The sequence below is a fragment of the Neolamprologus multifasciatus genome, chromosome 4 (assembly GCF_963576455.1).
Source record: "Neolamprologus multifasciatus chromosome 4, fNeoMul1.2, whole genome shotgun sequence".
NCBI lineage: Eukaryota > Metazoa > Chordata > Actinopteri > Cichliformes > Cichlidae > Neolamprologus > Neolamprologus multifasciatus.
Window position 1 is genome coordinate 6,195,198 of NC_140442.1, and position 20,135 is coordinate 6,215,332.

Consider the following 20,135-nt stretch of genomic DNA (forward strand, 5'->3'; position numbering starts at 1 on the left):
GTAAACCTTATTAAAAATGTTTTATTTCAATTTTACACAGACAAACACGTAAGGGGAGGCTGGAAATGTTTGGATTTTGCTAATTGTCTTCATCGGATGGTGGTTGGTCTGTCATGGCATTGTGCTTCTCCAGCTTAGCCATCAACTCTGAGAGGGGAAAAAGGTAAATTAAAACATGATTAATGGGTATTATTAAGTTGCACTGATTACAATACTATCTTATAACCTTAATTATAATTATTGCAGTCAAAGACAGCTGGAAACCTGGTGGCCGAGTAATCATTGCTGTTATACTTTGAAGCCCGTCGCAGTGACAAAAAGCAGGCAAACACACATCTGCATGGACTCCTTCACTCAAAGTCTAATGCCAAAATTGATTTCACTCGTAACTGAGCCGACACAAGGATGCAGAAAGGACCATCAAGACATTAAAAGTCTGTTTTATAGAGATCTTGCCTACCTTTAGCAGGATTGAACACTCCATGGGTTTGAGTATCGCACACATAACAGCGCTTGGACTTGCGGTAATGCTGAAGTGCACAAACCTCACAAAAAAAGTGCCTGCACCTGAGAGACATTAGACTTGTTAATATGTTTCAAAAAACAGGGAACAGCTTGGCAAGGAAAAATGACATTAAAGTCTTACTTTGTGACTACGGGATTCTTATAGGATTCCCGGCAGATGAAGCACTTGAAGGGCAAGTCTTCCTCATCACTGCTTACTTCATAGTTCTCTTCATCTATATAAAAATAAGACAGCGTTCAGGAAAAGCTCGTTTACAGTAGGAACAAAAATGCAGTTCCTTCTCAACTCACCATTGGCTCCATATCGTCCCTCTTCCAGTTCCCTCTCAATCTGCCAGCCATGTTTGTAGTCTGATCTGTCGTGAAGAAACTTGCAGCTGTCTGATAGCAGGAGAGAAGATCATGAGGAAGCTTTATTGAACGACCAGTATTTTCTTAAATGTCTCACACACACTACAAATTGCTCTAATCTATAGATAAATAGAATAAAAAGCAACTCCATCGCAAGGAAAAAAGGTCTTAAGAAAAAACATAAGGTTTTATGAAAACCACCCAAAAAAGTGTATTCTGCCCAAATTTTTCCAAGGATTTGGCACAGTTGCAGTCAGACTTGTGCCACCTGATACATTTATACACGTAATAGTTTAATTTCCCACAAAACAAAAACAATACCCCAATAAAAACAAAGTTGTAAGGGAATTTGATATTATTGCCATTAACTTTTTCCTGATTTTCTGTCGTTTTTGTGAATTGTCCTGTTTGTCATAGTGACTTCTTTTAAACAAAATACTGCATGGTTTGACGTCCTGAAAAATCCAAATTCTTAAGTTCTCCCATTACATCACATGTTAAAAGTGTTTTCTCTTATAAATGCAGACCATTTGAAAGCAGTGAGTTCAATATCATGTATAAGAAACCTGTTTGAGAGGATATGAGCTTTGTGACGTTTCATTATTGTGCTGGAAGCAAAGTCTAAAGATGCGTCGTGGTCATTAAGAGTATGACATGGTCAGCAACAATACTCATATATGCTGTGGCATTTAAACCAAACTCAACTTGTACTAAGGGACCCAAAGTGTGCCAAGAAAATGTTTCCCAACAATATCACACCAGCAGCAGCAGCATGAACTGTTGATACAAGACAAGATTCTTCTATCGTCCAGTTAGAGTGAGCCTGTGTGAACTGTAGCTTCAGTTTTCTGTTCTTAGCTGTCACCAGTTCAACCCAGTGTGGTCTTCTGTTGCTGAACCTCCATCTGCATCAAGGTTTAACAGTTGTCCATTCAGAGATGCTCTTCTGCGTAATGTGTGGTCATTTAAATTACTGTTGCCTTCCTATCAGCTCAAGCAGCAGTCAGACCAATCTCTGATTTCTGCCATCAAAAGGGGAAGTTCACCTGGAGAACTGCAGCTCACCTAATATTATGGACCAGTCTCTGTAAACCCTAACGGTGGCTATGTGGGAAAATTCCAGTGCATCCACATTTTCTGAAATACTCAAGTTCAGCTTGTCTGCCACATTTGAGTCACATAAACCAAATTTCTTGCCTGCTTCTATGTGGCTGAATAGATTTTTGAACTGACAAGCAGTTGAACAGATACACCTACTGAAGTGGCCAATGAGTGTATGTTGTTCTAACTAGTGGGAGGTTTTACTTACATTTGTCCCATTTAACACATAACATTTTTTTCTGAGTTGTTTTTCTTGCTCAATAGATGGAGGGAAGTGTCAAGACATTATAATGAAAAGTGTTTGATTAATTATACAAAAGACACGTATTTTAAAATATCATACCCACCTCCAAAACCACAGAAACCAGTCTCCTTGTAGTCTTTGCAGATATCTGGCTGGTAGTCCCACCTGACTGTGGCTCGCAGGTGTTCAGGGGCTCTGATTGGTCCTTTTCTGTTAAAATGATTGAACTGAATTACACACATCAGTATTAACTAATTACATTTCAGAACTTAAAAAAAAACCCAAAACTGCATCAGTGATAGATCATCAACCATGCACCATCATAGGAAAGTCTTGAGCAGATGGAGCATTATTTAATGTCTATTTCAAGCCCCTTAAAAAGCTCCAGATTTCCTTTGTCTTTGTGGTTTATTAGCAGTTTTAATGATACACACATCCACAAGAGAAGTGCATTTGGTGTTCTGTTTACTTTTATTTTTTTTTAATGACACAATGTGACTGTGATGGAATGGATAAGCCTCGCCTTAATGCTCACCTGACCATGCCAGAGGAGGCATTGCCCATAGTTGTGTCTTTAGGCTTGATGAATTTTTGGTAGTTGTTGATGCCACGGTAGATTTTATCATCATCTTTACCTGTCAGTTCCTATTACAAGAGGAAAAAAAGAATATTAGTTCAAGATTTAGTTGAAACTACTGGACTTTTTAAAATTTATTTTAGCACTCAAGTCACAATTTGTGAATATGAACAGAACAGTTTTCCAACTAAGTCATTATATGATAGGAGTTGTAGCCTTTTCTACAAGGCTTTAACATTAAAAATAGCATCTACTACCTCTTGGATTTTCTGACTCCTTTCAAAAATGGCCTGGGCATCTTTGTCTTTCTCTGTGTCCAGCTGATATGTAGCAGTTGCACCCATGTCCTCCGGTCCCTCTGGTTTCTTGTTTTTGGATAGGATTGGGAAAAAGATTTACATTAAATACTTTTATATAAGCACATCAATAAGTTTGCAAGACTGTGGCTCTTAAGCAGTATACAGGACAGGGAACACACACACACAAGGCAAATCAGAAGAGGCCAAATCAGCATGCATACAGATGAAACAACAAAAAGGTTGGATACCTTGCTCATTCATATCTTCCTTTACTTTTAAAGGACAGCCTTTAAAAAGTCAGTATGATAGAAAAAGTCAACTCACCGCTGATCGTGTGGACTTGTAGGAAACAGTCACCTTCTTGTCTTCTTTCTCATCTTCACTTTCACTGGATGATACAGCATCTCTCTCCACTTTCTTTGTCTGGGCAAAAAACCCAAAACAAAAACAGTCACCTCTGTCTCATTTGAGGCTACTGTCATAGCAGTCTTGTCTGCAAATGTGTGTTTGCATGATTAGATTTATAAACTTTTTCAAAATATCAGGTTTGCAAGTGTATAAAAACGTTTGTCCAAATTCTAAATGTAAAAAGAAAACTCTATATATGCATTAACATAACACACTTTTAAATACTTTAGTACTCTTGTAAATCTAAATGCAGATTTAGACTTTTGCAAATCTAACTTTGTGCCAGCTGATTCTGGATACATACTTGCCGTTTCCAGTGCACGTTGAGGTACACAGTGATTAAGACAGAAAAACGCAATTCTCGACAAACACGTGTCAAAAAATATAAATAATAAAAAAAGGAATAATCCACTAATTACCCTCTGAATCATTGGGTTGACGCGAGTTTCTTTCTTTTCTTTTCTCACAACGAGGGTCTGGTCCTCATCACTGTTTTCATCTGAAAAGGACATGAGTGAGATACATTTGGTGAAAAAATCTAGTAATTTGCCCAATAACTGACAGCAGACTTGCAAAATCTTAGAATAATCTCGGAGTTAACTGGGAGGACAAAAAACAGCAGGCGCATCCAGTGTTCCAAATTCCGAGGAAACTTAAACGAGGCACGAATGTGAAATTTGTTTATAACAGGAACAAAAAATGTGTCATCTGCGGCACTTTACATCGATTTTTGGAATCAGATATAGTATTTTTGCCTCTTCCCGTGTTAATAACACAGTGGTTATCTGTAAAGGACTACGAGAACAGAAACAAGTAGTCGATCATTAAAAAGCTCGAGCGCTGTCGGCACCGGAAGTTCACTGGGCTTTAAATGATCAGAAAGTAAGTTAAATAACAAACCTTTCTCGCTATCGCTTGCTTTTCTCTTTCGCCCAGAGAATTTCCTATTAGATTTCTTAAACAGAAAAGTGCAAGATCCCTCCCGAGGCTTCTCTGATTCCGCCATCTTGACTCTGTTTTGTAAATATCTGCTCTCGCCACAGCACCCTCTAGTGTCTAGGAGTCATATTAAGTTAGTCCCTGTACTGGCCAAAAGGAGAATCACACCTGTCTACTCAGGCATTGTGAAGTTAGATTTAAAAAGACAACAATGATACTTCAGTGAGAAAGTGGCTGCAATTTTTGCGAGCCAGTCAATTAAAGGTTGCTCAATGATATTTACCTATTTCATATTTAAAAATAATTCATGAGAATTTAAGTTATGTCTTGGAAATCTTTATAACTCTATGAAGTGCTGTAATGTTTTTAGAGCTGTGCCAGAACACGTTCGTCTGCCAAAGGGGGGATTTAGATACTTATCAAAAAGTTATAATTATTTAAACTGTTTTAAATTACTTGTTGGTCTATAATCTATCAAATAAATTGCAAAAGTTTCTGACCAGACACAAGGTAGGAGCTGCAGGAAGTAATTGGCTAAGTTACTCTTAGACAGTGACTTCCTTTATTTTTCCAACTAAAAAGTCTAACTGATATTAAAAATATCTTTTTCAAAACATGTTTGGTCAAAGAAGGCTTTGGGAATTACAACAAATGTAAAAGAACAGTTCTATAAAGATATTTTAAGCAGCAAAAAAAGGACCGGATTGATTATAATGCAGGACACAGAGTAGCTACAATAACGCAGAGTCGAGATACTTGCAAAAAAATGTAATTTCTTCGTTTTATATTTAGCCCTTTGAAAATTCTGTTGACCCCAGCCTACCTACCAATGTAAGGCAAGATATAACACATACAAACACATAAAAACATCAGCAATCACTTTTTTTGCCTGACGCCGGAAGACTTGAAATTTCAGTATAATTCATGAATCTGTGATGAAAACGGGAAGATGGTTTTATTTTGAAAGTTTTAACCGGAATGTTCACTGATAAATACGTGTAACTTGGTTCTAGTCGCTTAGATCCCGTCCTCTTCCAGCAGCGACTGTAGCAGCATCCGTGACTCCCCGCAGAGGACGGCCGGTGTTTGTAGGACTCAGGGCCCGCGGAGGGAGCGGTCCTGGCCTGGGCACGAATCCCGAAGAGGCCCCGGGGCCGCCGCTGGATGGAGTCGGGCTGTATTCAGACAGCAATGGCTATGGGTCTGACATCGAAAAAGGCGTCTGCTCGGAGCGTCTGCGTGGAGCGAAAAAACCTCATCACGGTCTGCAGGTATACATCACGACACCACCGATGTGCCGTATTTACCAGTAGGAGCCTGTCCTTGCAAGCTGTTCGGGTTATAATTTCACCAGTATGCTCATTATGAAGGTTTTTTTTCATCCAAGAATTCCACCCCTGCGCTCATTCCCAAAGTGAAACAATGGCAGCAACATAAATGGAAAATATTACAGAAAAAAGGGCCACATTTCTAGAAAGGCGAGGGTTAAGGAGGGGGCAGGTGCGTGTTCACCTTCACGTACCTTCTGTCATCACACCCAGTTTAATAGAGACAGTACACAGTAGACTAAAGAAACCACTCAATTATCCAGGGTTTGTTTTTAAATGCTCGTTTACGGCTTGCAGGGCTTCTTTTTTCTTTCTTTTTTTGCTATGATGTTAATCTATTAATTCTGTCTGTCGTTTAAAAGTACAGTCCCCGTGTTGGCGTGTTTGTTTCTATAGCAGGAAATGCAGCTTCAAGTGATTCAAGTGATGAGTGTTGCAAAATCAATTGCAGAATAGGGATGGAGGGAAGATAAGCCAGTCAGCAGCAGGTCTCCTCCTCCATCATGCTGAGCTTCAGTGCCTGAATTGGACAAGGGCATTTGGAGCAGTGCAAGGACTCCTCCCCAGATCAGGGGCCCTCCATCCTTCTCCATCCAGCCTAGAGATGGCCTCTGACTGATTGGCTCTAATAAATCACTGTCTTCTGCAGTGAGGTTAGCACTGTAAATGTGTGAGCTGACAGCTCGCACAACGAGAGCTCTTCAGCTGCACAGTAAGTCCAGTTAATACAATAATGTAACACCCTCCTGGTTCCAGTCTTCACATTATTACATCACGTGTGATATTTAGAGCTTTAACAGCTTCCATCCTTTTTGACCAGAGGCTCTAATTTGCATGCTTCCACGTGAGACCAATGTTTATATTCATATAGAAACAATAAATGTAGCAAGACTATTAAAAATAGCCCAGAAATCTTTTTTTTTTTTTCTTTTCTCTTTTCTCAGCACTTCATGACCTCCTTGCATTAATTTTGTAACCTTTCAAATTAGGCATCCCCGATGTAAAAATGACTCTGCTCATTTCACTGAAGGCTAATTAGCTTTTGGACCATGTTATCACAAGTTCTCAGAGGCCTAGGTGCTTTTTTCTCAAACGTCTTTTGCACAAATAATCATCGCATCCCAATGATGGACAACCTAATACTGTACAAGTCTAGAAAAATGCCACAAATATCCACATCTCAGATGTTTTTTTTGCCTTAAAATAACTTGAACTACCTATTTTGTAAAAATATGTTTCTGATTATTTTCCTTTCTCTGATATAACTAGGTTATAGTGACCTTATCCTACTTTTGGAGTATTAGTTAATTATGTGATATCCACAGAGACTGGCAGGAAAATGCTGCTTTGATCATCATAAAATTTACTATAGTACTACTCCTCATCTTGAATTGCAAATTGACTATAATCGTTCATAAAAGTGGGATCATGCGTCTGAGCTCTGCTGTATTTCTTGTAATTTATTGCACCGTAGTGCTAGAAACCACCAATCAAAACAGAAAGGGACTCCAACATGGACTCACAGTCAAGCATTTTTATTCCAGTACCTTTATATCGAAGGTCCTGCCTGCGTTTTAGTGGCATGTACAGTGAGGCAAAAACACACAACATCACAGAGAGCATGCATGCAAAGAAAGAAAAGTTCTCACAGTGGACACAGACAAGGATTAACAGGGACACAAAAACACCTTTGTTTTCAGTTTCTCCTGACCGTGCTAAGACAGATTTAATCATTTAAGCGTTTTAAAGACAAACAAACTGGACAAGACAGAAATAAATCTCAAACAGCTTTCCATCAGTAATGCTTACTACAACAACCTTTCTCCATTTTCTTAATGAACAACATGACATTGATTAGGTTCACTTCGAGGGCAGTTTCTTCTTGGCATGTCCAAGTTGCTGCCCGATCTCCCTGCTCATGGTGTTTTGGACCTTTTTCATGTTGTTCAGGTCAGAGCTGATTCACAGGCTGCTCGCTGATCGGATAATGAGGAGAGAGCCTGAATCAGCACCGTCCCTCTGGCTGTGCATTAGTGCAGGCAGGGCATCGTGTTGCACGATTCAGGATCCAGGCTCTGTCGCGGTTGTTGAGATGCAGCCATTCCCACAGCTGAGTTTGTGACATTAGTGCTTAATTAGTTCACCAGGCCAAGCTATTATTTACCCTAAGTGTGTGTGTGTGTGTGTGTGTGCATTTACTGCATATATAAAGTCTGCCCTCTTTTTTTTCTTACTGCAACATCATACATGTTTAACATACAGTCAGCACACACAGAGATTAACATTTCTACTCCCAACAATTCCTTTAATGTGTTGGCATCAAAGTCCCGGTTAAAAGTGTGTACACTTGATCTGGCATGATGTGGGTCACGAGTACCAGCCACAGAAATCTGACTGATCTTTGCTCAGTGTTTCAGTGTCATACCTAACAGACCAATCCTATTTTAATGAGACGTGCTGTATCTACAGAGAAAAGAATGGACAAAAAAAGAATAACAACAGAGAAAAATAATAAGAGATGGCTATTCTAAATAGTAAGTAAGAAGAATGCTCCTTCTTTTTAGGTTAGGGGGACTTTTGAATTGCCAGACATCCCAAAAAGTATCTGAAAACCCAAAAAATCTATATAGGGCCACGTAGAGAGTTGATATTTATGACATTCACAGTGGTATCAGTGTCATACTGAGTTGGACTGTTGTCAATAGCAACAGGGTTCATCTAAATGTGGCTTTTTGCAGCGAGTGGAGGACATTCGTGCAACTCTCGGATTAGCGTTGTTTATCTGAGCTCAGTTTGACAAAATGTTTGGGGTTTAGAGGAAGCAAACCAACCGGCTTGTGTTGGTTTGTTCTTAAGGGCGCTTTCCATCCGTTAATGTTTAAAATTGAATGTTTTGCTGCTTTTTTTAGTCTGGCTAAGAGCTCTCTTGCTGCGGTCCGTGACAGGAGAAACGGTGCTACTGTAGACGTGGTGAACCTGAGAAAGAAATAGATAAGATGAGTGAGACAAGTCTGATGTGAAGAGGTATCCATGCAGCCGCTTCCTGTAAACAAAGAGAGCTGGGAGAGAGGCAAGAAGGGAGGGCGACGTGCTGCATGTTGGCTGAGCTCTGAGGCCTCCTGGGGCGTGGCTCAAGAGAAGAGAATAAAATGTTCTGAACTGTAGTAAAGCACGCCTGTTAGACGTGCATCGGTAAGAGAGTCAACGAATATTTGAATCTACGTGTGCAGATGGAGTAACACTAATTTTAATCGTTCAGCTTCCGTGCAGCCTTCTTTTGCATTTTTCCTGATTTCTGATCCTACGCTTTTTTCTTTTCTTTTTTTTTTTACCAACACCGTCAAGTATTTGAAATTACAGCAGAAATGTCTAAAAGTTTGGCTGAACACTTGGACACCACTCATCAGCTGATCTGTCTACACTCTCACTGTTAACTTCTCCTGTTATTCCTCATTTTTACCCCTCTGTCATACTCAAATATCTGATTCACACTCTCTGTGCTTCTCAACACCCTCACTGTCCGTCGTACGCCGTGATCCCTCTACACCTCCTCTGACCATGAAACACTTCCTGGACACTTGGTCACAGAGGGGATCGGTGAGAGAGAGAGACACACCCTGCTGTAGTTGTTTTTTTTGTGTGTGTGGTTTTTGTTTTACTTTTTTTTTTTTTTTTTTTTTTTATCATTGAGGATTTGGCCCAAATTGCGATTTGAAATATTCTTCAGAGCACAAAGCCTTTTCTTTCTCATGCCAGTCCAGTGCAGGACGCCTCCCCCGACAGTCCACGATGATAAACACAGCACTGGCTGGCGTTGTGCAATGCTTCGGCCAGTGAGGAGTTCACCTGTGTCATCTGATCCTGCTGGTTATGCCAAGGCTAGAAGACAGAGACAGAAATAAGAAGACAGAGAAAGTAGTCAGGGAAATGCTTGTGAGGGAAAACAAATAAAGATGAAAGTCGAGAAAGTTAATGTGAAGCTTTGTGTTTTTAGGTTAGACATCTTTGCTGATGAATGCAGTTTTGGTTATCCCGTGTCGTGCTGCGGATCAAACGCAAGTTTGTAAGTACAGTAGAGGGGTGAGAAAGGAGAACAAGCGGGCATTTAACAAGAGTTGAGAGTGTGCTTGGCATTGATCCAGGCTGAGTGAGAGGTTGCACAAAAGAAGCTTGTCAGAAGGCCCTGCAGTTGTTTTTCAGTGTCAAATCGTACCAAGAACATGTTGCTATTCCACTCCATCCATTTGCATTTGAGGCACGCCAGAGATTCCCCTTCAGATCAAAGGACTTCAGTTCATTTACAATCATCTGTTACAATATTCCTGTTAAGATAACGTTGCTCTCGCATTATTAGGTCAGACATGTTTTTTGCAGCTGTTGATATTTTGTTTTGATGATTTTAAATGTTGTAACTTTTGCTAACAAGAAGCTGTTACATGTTTGTTCGTATACTGAGCGTCCAGACCCACCGCTGGGGTTTCCATGGCATCTAGGCTCTGCACAGTGAGAAAAGATTTGATGTAATGCATTTTTCTGACTTGGAAGCATCACAAAGAGGAATTGTACTGTGAATTTGGGTGACTTACTGTTCACTCATTATCTCATATTTCTGACAGATTTCTAATTTTCTAACTTTTCTTCCTGATGGGATCCCTTTAGACAACATCAGGTAGCATGAAGCCGATTATTTTGTGAAGCTAAATCGTAGCTGTCACCCCCGGTCCCAACACACAATATTTGTGCTTATTTGGCAATACCCACCAAGTGGATTTTTTTTATTCAGCAAAAGCAGTTTTAGCTGCCCAGCTGAAGTAGGGAACACACTTGAAGAGATTCAGCCTAACTTTCTGGATCTATTATCCATTAATCTGCTGATCTATATGGTTTTTCAAACATTTTATCAGACAAAATTCAGATGCCACTAACCTGTTTCTTTGATAAATCCAAAGTGACCTGACAAAGTCAAGGCTCGAAAAGTAAATTTAATCCAGTTTTTGCTCTCAGTGCCGATTCCGTCGTGTTATCCATACGTCCTCTCTGATGATTCTTATTTTGAGTCAGTCCCCCCACCCCGTGATGCCGTCTTCTCTCATCTAGAGCGTCTTGCGTTTGGGGAAGATGGCTTTCCGAAAAGAGGTGCTGGTGGTACCTCTGCTGAAGGACGCACTGCCCAGCGAGATCTTGGTTTTCCCACTGGTGATAGTGGAGGAGCCCAGAGATGTTGTGCTCCTGCCCCGGGTGATGGAAGAATTCCCCATGGCAAGCTTGGTCTTCCCCCTCTTTATTGTGGTGTTGCCCAGGGTTAAGGCTGTCTTCCCCTCCGTGAAGCTGGTGTTGCCCATTGAGGAGAAGCTTGTCTTCCTGACCCAGATTCGACGGCAGGGTTCGGGACTCACTAGACGCAAAGCATCGCACACTCATGCAGCACTCTACGCTCTGCAAGCCCTCGGGAGTAATAGTAACATCAGCTACAATCCAGAGTGGACCAGAATGCTAAGCGTGGATAGTGCGACCCCCGTGTCGCATAATGCCTTCGTTGAGCTCTTCAACGTGGGCTTTGGAAGGCCACATACCACCCATGTGTCCCTGTGAATGGACAGAGGCAGCCGTAGGTGGCCACTGCCTATCTGGGGGGACTGGGACAGTAAAGCGATTGTCTCAGCGCCACGACGACACCGGACGGTTGAAGGAGACATTGTTGCAAAGAGGACAGTCTGTGGTGACATCACTTTCTTCTGAGCCATTGTTCCCTATAGCCTGTGATTGTAAGATGTTCCCTTTGTGTACAACTGTATGCACCATATGTGAAATGAGTTGTACCGTGTCGTTTTAAAGGAAAGGGATGCTGAATGTGCTCATGTTCTCCATATGTATGTGAAGCTTTGATTGCACCTCTTCTGGATTTGCGCCGTCCCTCCGTTTGGAATATAGGTGTGGTTCCTTCAGTTGGTGTTTATTATCCGTTTGAAATCTCGCTGAACTTTTTGAACTCGTGCAAAGTTTTTATTTTCCTCCCCTTTAACGTGTTACAGATCTTGAAATGTCTACATACAAAACAGTCAAGCTCATCAGTGTTTAGACATGTTACTTTTATAAGCACTGTTACATCGATCAACCTTTACAGTCTTGGGGGTGAAAACTGGATGTGCAGTGTGGGAGCTTAGTTATGGAAATGTGAAGTATCAGTCAGTCTTATCAGCGGAAAAAAATACCACATTCAAACCAACGATGCGGACGTGTTGATGCACAACATACAGGAGAATAGTGCTGATGAAGAGCACACACATACTCTTCTGTCTCCACATACATCACACACATCCCCTCCCTGCCAAGTCAACACACCATAAATCGTCATTTCATCAATGTCACATTTGCATAACATGCTCAGCGCTACTTTGGGAATGGGACGGCTCGCTTTTGATTGCGAACCTATTAGATCTGCAGGTCATTATCATTTTTTTATACACATCATAGACATAGCAGCTCTTTTTATTGATTTTTGAATCACTACTGACCTTCTAAAACAGACCATATAGATATATCCATGGGTTTTTAAGTATGTGCAGGATTCAAGTGTGAAAATCCCAGTAGATGTTGCTATGCGTTTCTTTGCCCCTGACGAGAGTGGTTTTGAACACAGACACAGACTTGGTCCCATGGGTGAAGGTCAGGGTGGTGAGAGAGCTTGTAGTCTCTCCTCGTGAAACAGAGGTATTGCCCACTGCTATGCTGGTTTTGCCCAAAATTGTGGTGGTTCTGCTCCAGGAGATCGAGTATTTACCCCAGGAGATGGTGTACTTATTCCTCAGGATAGAAACCCTCCCTTTGGTGAAGGAGGTTTTGCTTGACGAAAATGTAGTTTTCCACTCATTGTTAGAGTCTTTTTTGGACTGCTTGGCTGCTTTGGGTGTCTTAGCCCTGGTTTTGGGGGTCCTTTCCATTTAGGTGTTCCTCCGCTTGGACGTCAAGGCTTTACGGAAGGAGGTGGTAGTGGTTCCCCGGCTGAAGCTGGCCCGTCCCAGAGCCACAGTCGTCTTTTGCCTTTGGATGGTGGAATCTCCCATGGAGGTGGTGGTCACTCCCCTGAAGATGGAGGAGTTGCCTAAGGAGACTGTAGTCTTTCCCCTGGCTATGGAGGTGTTTCCCACTGCCAGGGCAGTCTTGCCCTCTGTGATGCTAGTGTTGCCCATCGAAGCCGAGGCAACCCGCCCGAGCCTGTGCCTGGATGCCTGCTCCTAACATGCACGCTGCATAGCGTTCCTTCTGTGGTGCAGGCGGTGGGGTGAGCATGTGAGGTCAAAAGCCAAGCTAAAGCTCCGGCAGCTGCCCTAAATAGATCACACCACAATGTATAGATAAGGGGGAGGGAATTATTTGATCATTCTTTCATGCTCGTCGGTCCCTCAGAGAGACAAGACCCAAAGGGACCTGGAAGCACAGCACGCACAAAGGCTGTAAAGACAGGGAGTTAATTGTATTGTTTTCATGATAACACTGCCAAAGCACTGAAGGGGTACATTGTGCAGTACACAAGACAATTGGGGTGACCTCAGTATGATAAGATGGCGTAGTTCCCAAAAAAAGAAGAAAAAAAATCCTCTCAGCTGTTGTTCAAATACAGTAGTACATTTGTCTGCTTGGTTACAGTACACAACTGCATTTCATGTGCAGCACAGCCAACTAAGAGTCCAAACCCCTCACACATTGCCATCAAAGTGTGCAGTATTTGTCTAATTTTTCTTTCTCGGTGCACTTCTATTTCAGATTCTCCGTAAAGACTCTCCTCGAAAAGTACACAGCAGAGCCCATAGATGACTCATCTGAGGAGTTTATCAACTTTGCTGCCATTTTGGAGCACATCCTCAGCCACCGCTTCAAAGGTAACACTGCAGGTAACATACAGGAAAGATGGACAAAGTTAATGTGACTTTCATTGTGAAACAGTCGAAATATATTTGAAATAAAAATGCAGCAGGCGTTCTCGTCAAAAAGCCATAAAATGGGTGCGATTACACAGTCAGCTGGATTGTTGCTGTGGGTGCATATTTTAGTTTCACTTGCTGTCAGAACAGAAATGATCGATTGGTGTGTTTTAATATTAAACCAGGTTCTGGCAGCTGGTTCAGCTCAGATGGACAGCGCAGCTTCTGGGAATACATCCGGCTGGCGTGCAGCAAGGTGCAGAACAACTGCATCGCCAGCATCGAAAACATAGAGAACATCAGCACATCACGAGCCAAGGCATGGAGATTTGTATGCACTCTAGTGTGTGTGCGTGTCTGTTTGTGTGCGGATGAGTGTGAGAAAAGGTCCTCTGTTCCCACTCACTAATACGTCGTCCTACAGGGCCGGGCGTGGATTCGAGTGGCGCTGATGGAGAAACGTCTCTCTGAATATGTGTCCACTGCTCTCAGAGACACAAGAACAACAAGGTTTGACTGGATTCTTAATTTAAACTAAACCTTTGCTTTAAAATGATCCCCAGTCCTGTTTTCCTTCACTTCACATTCAGCATCTCAATACGAAACATCGGTTCTATATACAGGGTTTTACTCCTATGAAAATGAACGTAAATACTCGGAAATTCGGAAGTGATAATCACCTCTTTACTTGGCAGGAGGTTCTATGATGATGGTGCCATTATGTTGAGAGAGGAGGCCACAGTGCTGACTGGCATGCTGATTGGACTGAGTGCCATTGACTTCAGGTGAGGTGGAGCTGTGCAGAGACTGTGATACAGAACACAATATGTTTTGAAAGAAGCACAGACACCAGCCCAGGCATTTTAAAATCAATATGTTATTACGTGGAATGCGGTAAGCTATCATAAAGTGGAGCTATTATCCTTTCATTGTGCTTTTTCCTTATTTTCTGTAAAATATAATGCCCTGCAAAAGTCCTAAGGTACCTCTCATCACTTTATATTTTTCCAGAAAATAGGTGGAAACACATGGAATTAGAGGATATAAGGCAAAAATCGAGTGTGTACAATTCTAACAGGCTTGAAAGTCACATTGACTTTCAAGCCTGTTGTGACCACTTTTATTTTTTTATTTATAGCCTGGACCCTCTTAGCCAAGCTTCCTTCTCATTTCTTTAAGTAGTCCTCAGGAATAGTTCTCCAGGCTTCTTAAAGGACATTCTTTTTTGGATGTTGGCTGCCTTTTGATGACGACCCCTCACTTCTTCAGTAATGTTGAGGTCCAGGCTCTGTTGAGGCCATGGCTGATAGTGTTCCATTGTGTGTTTTTTCTATCCAAGTATGCTTTTACAGCATTGGTTTTGCGTTTGGAATCATTGTCGTCCTGAAAAATGAAACTATTGCCAATCAGATGGTGTTGCATGATGGATCAAAATCTGTTGGTACTTTTCTGCGTACATAATGTTTAGACAAGATCCCAAACGCCACTGGATGAAATGCAGGATGGTTTACTGATAAGAACGGCTTTTTGACAGCCACTCTGCCACTGAGACCATTTCTTGTGAGACTGAACAGTAGATGGATCAGCTGGAGCGCACGATGTATCTCTCATGCTCGTTGTCAAGTCTTTGCTGGATGTTTTTTAACCATTTCTTATGGGCTTGACTTATAGATACTTGTAGATAATTTGTCCAGTTTCTATCATTTTGAAGGACGCGCTGCACTCCCACCATGCTGAGATATACCAAGTTTTTAGCTAATAGCTCTTTGGGAATCACCTTGTTTTTTTTTTCCATATATTTTTATTGAAATTTTTTATAATACAATACAAACAAATGTTGAACACCCTCACATTCACACACCCATCCATACATCACACCTGCTTACATCACATTCAAATGTAGAAAAGTTCTCACAGTAATACCAAAAAACAACGGGTTAGGATAGACAAGATTTTCCCTTCCTTCCCTTCTTCGTTTCCTTCTTTTTCATAAATGTCCTTCACCTCCACTCCCTAAAATATCCATATATGGCTTCCACATATTCACAAAGTCCCATTGTTTGCCCTTGGCAATATATGTTAGTCTATCCAGGCCTAGAGAGGCTGCAATTTCCTTCTTCCAGAGTCCCATGGAGGGAGCATCCATACTCTTCCAACATAGCGCAATGGCTCTTCTGGCTTGAAGTAGTCCATAGTCCAGTAATTTAGTTTTTTCCAATTGCTTAAATTCCTTTGGATATATTCCAAGTACACAGAGTTTTAGGGAATCACCTTGTTGGTGCAAAAATAAAACTGTGTTGTCTGTGGCATTTTTTTTATATATTCAACTAAATAAACTGGAACAAATGATGTGTTTTTGCAGCAGAGTCTGAGTAACAAAGTGCCTAAAGATACTATTTTAAAACCAGTTCTTTGCTAAACACAACTTAACAAAGAGTCTTTGAACTCTCAGCAAAAATTCTTTGAAAGACCTTCAGAAAGCCTGAAAAACTACTGCACAAGAACACTTTAAAAAATCCAAAAATGTAAATGAATGAAGTGTCGCTCAAAGCCTTTGCACAGCAATATACATACTGATACAGTGGTGAATACTAATACTAATCATGGCCAAAGGTTCAAATAAATAGGTCAGCTTTTGAACCAATAAATCGTTTTAAATGTTTGCTGTCAGACATTTTTTTTGTCTTAGTGTTTCATCTACATGCCTTTAATGTTGTGATCTAATTGACGTTGTTCTGGGATGGGAGCCAATTAAATTGGCCAAATTGTCTCAAGGGAGAGTAGCTAAAACAGCTTGTTTTAGACAGTAAATAAAAGGTTGCTTTAAACTGCTTGCAAAACTACTGTAAAAATGAGTATATTAGGCCTCCTTTAAGTATCTTACCTTGTGTATGTCATCTTTTTAGGTCTGCTATATAATTTTTTTAAGCCCAGTATTTATAGTGGGCTTAAAGCTGTCATCTGAATCTGAGCATAGTACCTAGTAATGCATAAAATTGTCCAGTAGTGTAGGCATGTTTATTAATGGATATATATGGATGTATACAGCACTTTCCATTTATTTTTCTTTTTTATTTCTTTCTGTGTAGTTTTTGCCTGAAGGGCGAGACTCTGGATGGGAAATCCTCGGCTGTGATTGATTATACACCTTACCTGAAGTTCACTCAGAGGTGAGCGCTCATCATGTCACTTCTAACAATGCATGTATGCATGCACAGGAATGGGGTCACATTAATACTCCAGCCTCTCTCTTGTTTAGCTATGACTACCTTAGTGATGAGGAGGACCGGCGCAGTGTTGACAGCAGTAACAGCGAGGAGAGCGTCCCTGAGCATCCCTACATCCCTCTGGTGACAGACGAGGAGAGCTGGAGCAACAAGTGTCGCAAGATGGAACAAAGATTTAAGATTGTCTACGCTCAGAAGGTGACTCATAACAACGTTACGTATCTGATCATCGCTATGAGCATCTGCAAAGAATTACCTGCCTCATTCAATATGTGTTATTCAGGGTTATCTAGAGGAGCTGGTGCGCCTGCGGGAGTCACAGCTGAAGAACGTAGAGACGGAGAACAAGCGTCTGAGAGCCAAGGTGGAGGAGCTGACAGTGCAGAGCCAACAGGAGAAGAAGGAGCTGGAAGCCATTGTGCTGGAGCTGCAGGCACAACTGTGAGTTAGCACATACAAGCTTGGCGTTACATTTGTTCGTTTGCTCTTTCTCGCACACAGATTTCCATTATGCAGTGTATTTACATGTTGGGCCAAGTTTAAAAGGGGAGCTAAGACTATTGTTTTAATGTTACCTCACAACTTGGGACAGTTAGATTCTGACTTTTAGTTGACATAACAAGTTTGCTTCTGCTTAGAAGAATAAAAGACACTATTACACTGGCTTCTGACGCTGTCCTCATGAAGAGACTGCAAAGGTTTATGTCTGTAATGCTTTTAATATATTTAAATGTTATAAATATAATATATAGATACCCAACCTGACAAAAAAACTGATTCTTTCAATCCGTCTGTGAAGGTTCTCAGTCATCCAGGTCATTGTAGTCAAAGGAGCTTGCAAAGAAAAGCGTCTGGACTTCTTTAAGTTACTTGAAGACGTTTCACCTCTCATCCGAGAAGCTTCTTCAGTTCTAAGGTCAAATGGTGGAGAGTCCCAGATTTAAACCTAGTGGGAGTTTCCCCCCACAGAGGGACAAAAGGACCCCCTGATGATCCTCTAATGGCCTGAGCCAAGGTGTGAAACTGGGTGTGAGTCCCAATCAGCCAGGGTTTCGGGTGAGCTCTTTGTAAAACCTGGCCCCACCTTATCATGCGGATTCCTGAGGTCAGATGGCCCAGGATGTGAGTGGGCGTTAAGGCGTCTGGGGAGGGAACTCAAAACTGGATTATAGATGGCAGACAGTTGGTGTCGTAAACCACCGCCTCTGTTCAAAGATGGTCGCTCACAGTGGACATAGATGGCTTCTTTCACTCCTCTTTCAAACCATCTGTCATCTGTCCTGCTTTCAATCCCCAGTTTTCTACAATTCTCACTGATCTTGTTGATGTCTGTTAGTTTTGAGGGTCTGTTGTAAAATCTGAGGATGATTCTGGATTTTCAGCAACACCAGGGTCTGCGTATTTAACTGACAGCTGTATTAAAGACTACTATAACAAACTATGGATGCTTTTGATGTTCAGGCTCATATATTTGTCTACCAAAATGAAGAGTTTTTGGAATTTAATAATTTTACTCTTTGCTGCATTCAGCTCTGCCCTCATGCCCTGTGACTCCTCCCACCTGGCTAAAGATCTCTCCATCCCACTCATCAACCAGTGGTCAACCATCACAAACAACCAACGTGATGTCAAACTCTTCCGCAGGTGAGCTTAAATAAACGGCACAGTTCTTTTTTTTAAAAAAAAACATATTGTAATACATGCTCATCCAGACATGTTTGTGTCTCGGTGATATTCTGTGAAAACTAGAAGGAGCTTCCACAGCTTGGAGCAGCTTTCCGCTGAAGTCAGTCTGAACTCCGACTCTCAGAAGACTGACGGGAGGCAGAATGGCGACGCTGCCTGGACCTCTGCAGGTAATAATGTTTTTCAGGGCCGCTGCATGTAGAGCATTTTAATGTTACTCTAGCGATGATATTATCTTTCTGTTTTTCTAGACAGTATTTACTGTTAAGTAAAATGCAATTTTATGCAGTGGCAGAGTCGATTTTTATTAGCTGCTTTTATACTTAACAAAGTCACCATAATCCTGCTCCCTCCTCTCTGCACAGCTACATAAAAGCCTTTCAGAAGCAGCCACCCATACACATGGACATACATATTCATAACAAATGCAAGCTTGACGCCCATTTATAATGCCTCATGTGGGCAGCTTAAACTATGCGTGATCACAAGTTGAATTTTATTGTGTTCTCCCTGTTATGTTCCTGCAGGAAAAGATAACACTCCTTCCATGCTGGGTCTGTGCGGCTCTTTGGCCTCTTTACCGAGCTCGAAGTCTCTGGCAAGCCTCAAGTCCAGTGAGTGTTTAGTCAACATCAGCACTGAACCCAGCCCTGCGCTCTCTCCCAGCTAGGAGCTTCAAGACCAACAACAGCCGAGATTGAACCCCAGCCTGTCTGCCTTGCTGCGTTGACCATGTCCAAACACCCTACCAAAACCCTGCTCTCATCTTATAGCCACCTCTATGGGATAACAACAGGATCTTATGACACCACATCTGGATTTTTGTATATGAGAGTGAAGTTGTCATGAAGCTAAAAGAGTCTCTCTCTTTCGGTTGTTTCCTTTCCCCTCACTTTATCTTTTCTTCATATCCCTCTTTGTATCTGTCAATCCCTTCATCTGAAATCAAGCAATGCCTCCGGGAACACTTGTCAGATCTTTTCCAAAGCATCCAGTCGCATCTAAATTTTCCCATCTTGCTCCTTATTTGAAAATCGGTATTCTTCTCATGGTATTCTCTGTGTATTTGTGCACCTTTGGCCATTTTTATTCCATTTTAAGTGTAACCAAGACAGCACTAGCAGCTCTTTGGATGCAGAGACAGATGTGATGATCATTTTAAGAGATGCAGATTATCCATATAAGGTCAGAGGGTGGGTGGTTAAACGCTGCCCTTATGGTGTAGCATCGAGGCGTATGCTCTGTGTGACTGAAAGGTATTAGGGTCTGTCACCCTTGAAAGTGCTTATCATTCCTGCCTGGCTAATCAAACAACACAAACATTTTCAGTAGGTTTAAATCTGTGCAGCTATTTATGGATTCTTTTAAGTCTTAAAGTACCGCATATGTTCATTTATCATCTCCAACAGTATGTTCTTTTTACACGTATGCAGTACGTTGAGTTATTTTGTTTTGTGTTGCAATAAATTGCCTTTTTCCATGAAGTGTGTCTTTTAGTGTGTCTTAGAAGGAACATTAGCAAAAGCAA

The 20,135-nt window shown here is 41.4% G+C and overlaps 2 protein-coding genes and 2 long non-coding RNA genes across 7 annotated transcripts; 1 reads left to right on the top strand and 3 right to left on the bottom strand.

The window, feature by feature from the left end:
- Positions 1 to 3: 3 nt before the first annotated feature.
- rnf113a (ring finger protein 113A) lies at positions 4 to 4,547 on the bottom strand. Its single transcript, XM_085158244.1, has 10 exons — positions 4,406 to 4,547; positions 3,925 to 4,004; positions 3,422 to 3,520; positions 3,056 to 3,163; positions 2,757 to 2,866; positions 2,325 to 2,431; positions 817 to 906; positions 647 to 740; positions 461 to 567; positions 4 to 147 (listed from the first exon to the last, which is right to left on the bottom strand). The coding sequence occupies exons 1-10, from the start codon at positions 4,509 to 4,511 to the stop codon at positions 80 to 82; spliced, it is 969 nt and encodes a 322-aa protein (XP_085014370.1). The 5' UTR covers positions 4,512 to 4,547; the 3' UTR covers positions 4 to 79.
- An 888-nt stretch (positions 4,548 to 5,435) lies between these two features.
- rundc3aa (RUN domain containing 3Aa) lies at positions 5,436 to 20,091 on the top strand. 4 transcript variants are annotated; one of them, XM_085158232.1, is made up of 11 exons: positions 5,436 to 5,715; positions 13,537 to 13,664; positions 13,880 to 14,013; positions 14,119 to 14,204; positions 14,390 to 14,479; positions 16,784 to 16,864; positions 16,954 to 17,119; positions 17,205 to 17,362; positions 18,452 to 18,565; positions 18,674 to 18,777; positions 19,135 to 20,091. In XM_085158232.1, the coding sequence occupies exons 1-11, from the start codon at positions 5,609 to 5,611 to the stop codon at positions 19,275 to 19,277; spliced, it is 1,311 nt and encodes a 436-aa protein (XP_085014358.1). In that variant the 5' UTR covers positions 5,436 to 5,608; the 3' UTR covers positions 19,278 to 20,091. The 4 variants fall into 4 exon arrangements, with proteins under 4 accessions (XP_085014358.1, XP_085014357.1, XP_085014360.1 ...); XM_085158231.1 differs by having other exon boundaries at positions 5,438 to 5,715; positions 18,671 to 18,777; XM_085158234.1 differs by having other exon boundaries at positions 5,438 to 5,715; positions 13,537 to 13,652; positions 18,671 to 18,777.
- LOC146519642 (uncharacterized) lies at positions 9,399 to 11,374 on the bottom strand. Its single transcript, XR_014873903.1, has 2 exons — positions 10,699 to 11,374; positions 9,399 to 9,651 (listed from the first exon to the last, which is right to left on the bottom strand). It is a non-coding gene; the product is annotated as an uncharacterized LOC146519642 (long non-coding RNA).
- On the bottom strand, positions 9,399 to 13,093 carry LOC146519643 (uncharacterized). Its single transcript, XR_014873904.1, has 2 exons — positions 12,288 to 13,093; positions 9,399 to 9,651 (listed from the first exon to the last, which is right to left on the bottom strand). It is a non-coding gene; the product is annotated as an uncharacterized LOC146519643 (long non-coding RNA).
- Positions 20,092 to 20,135: the final 44 nt, after the last annotated feature.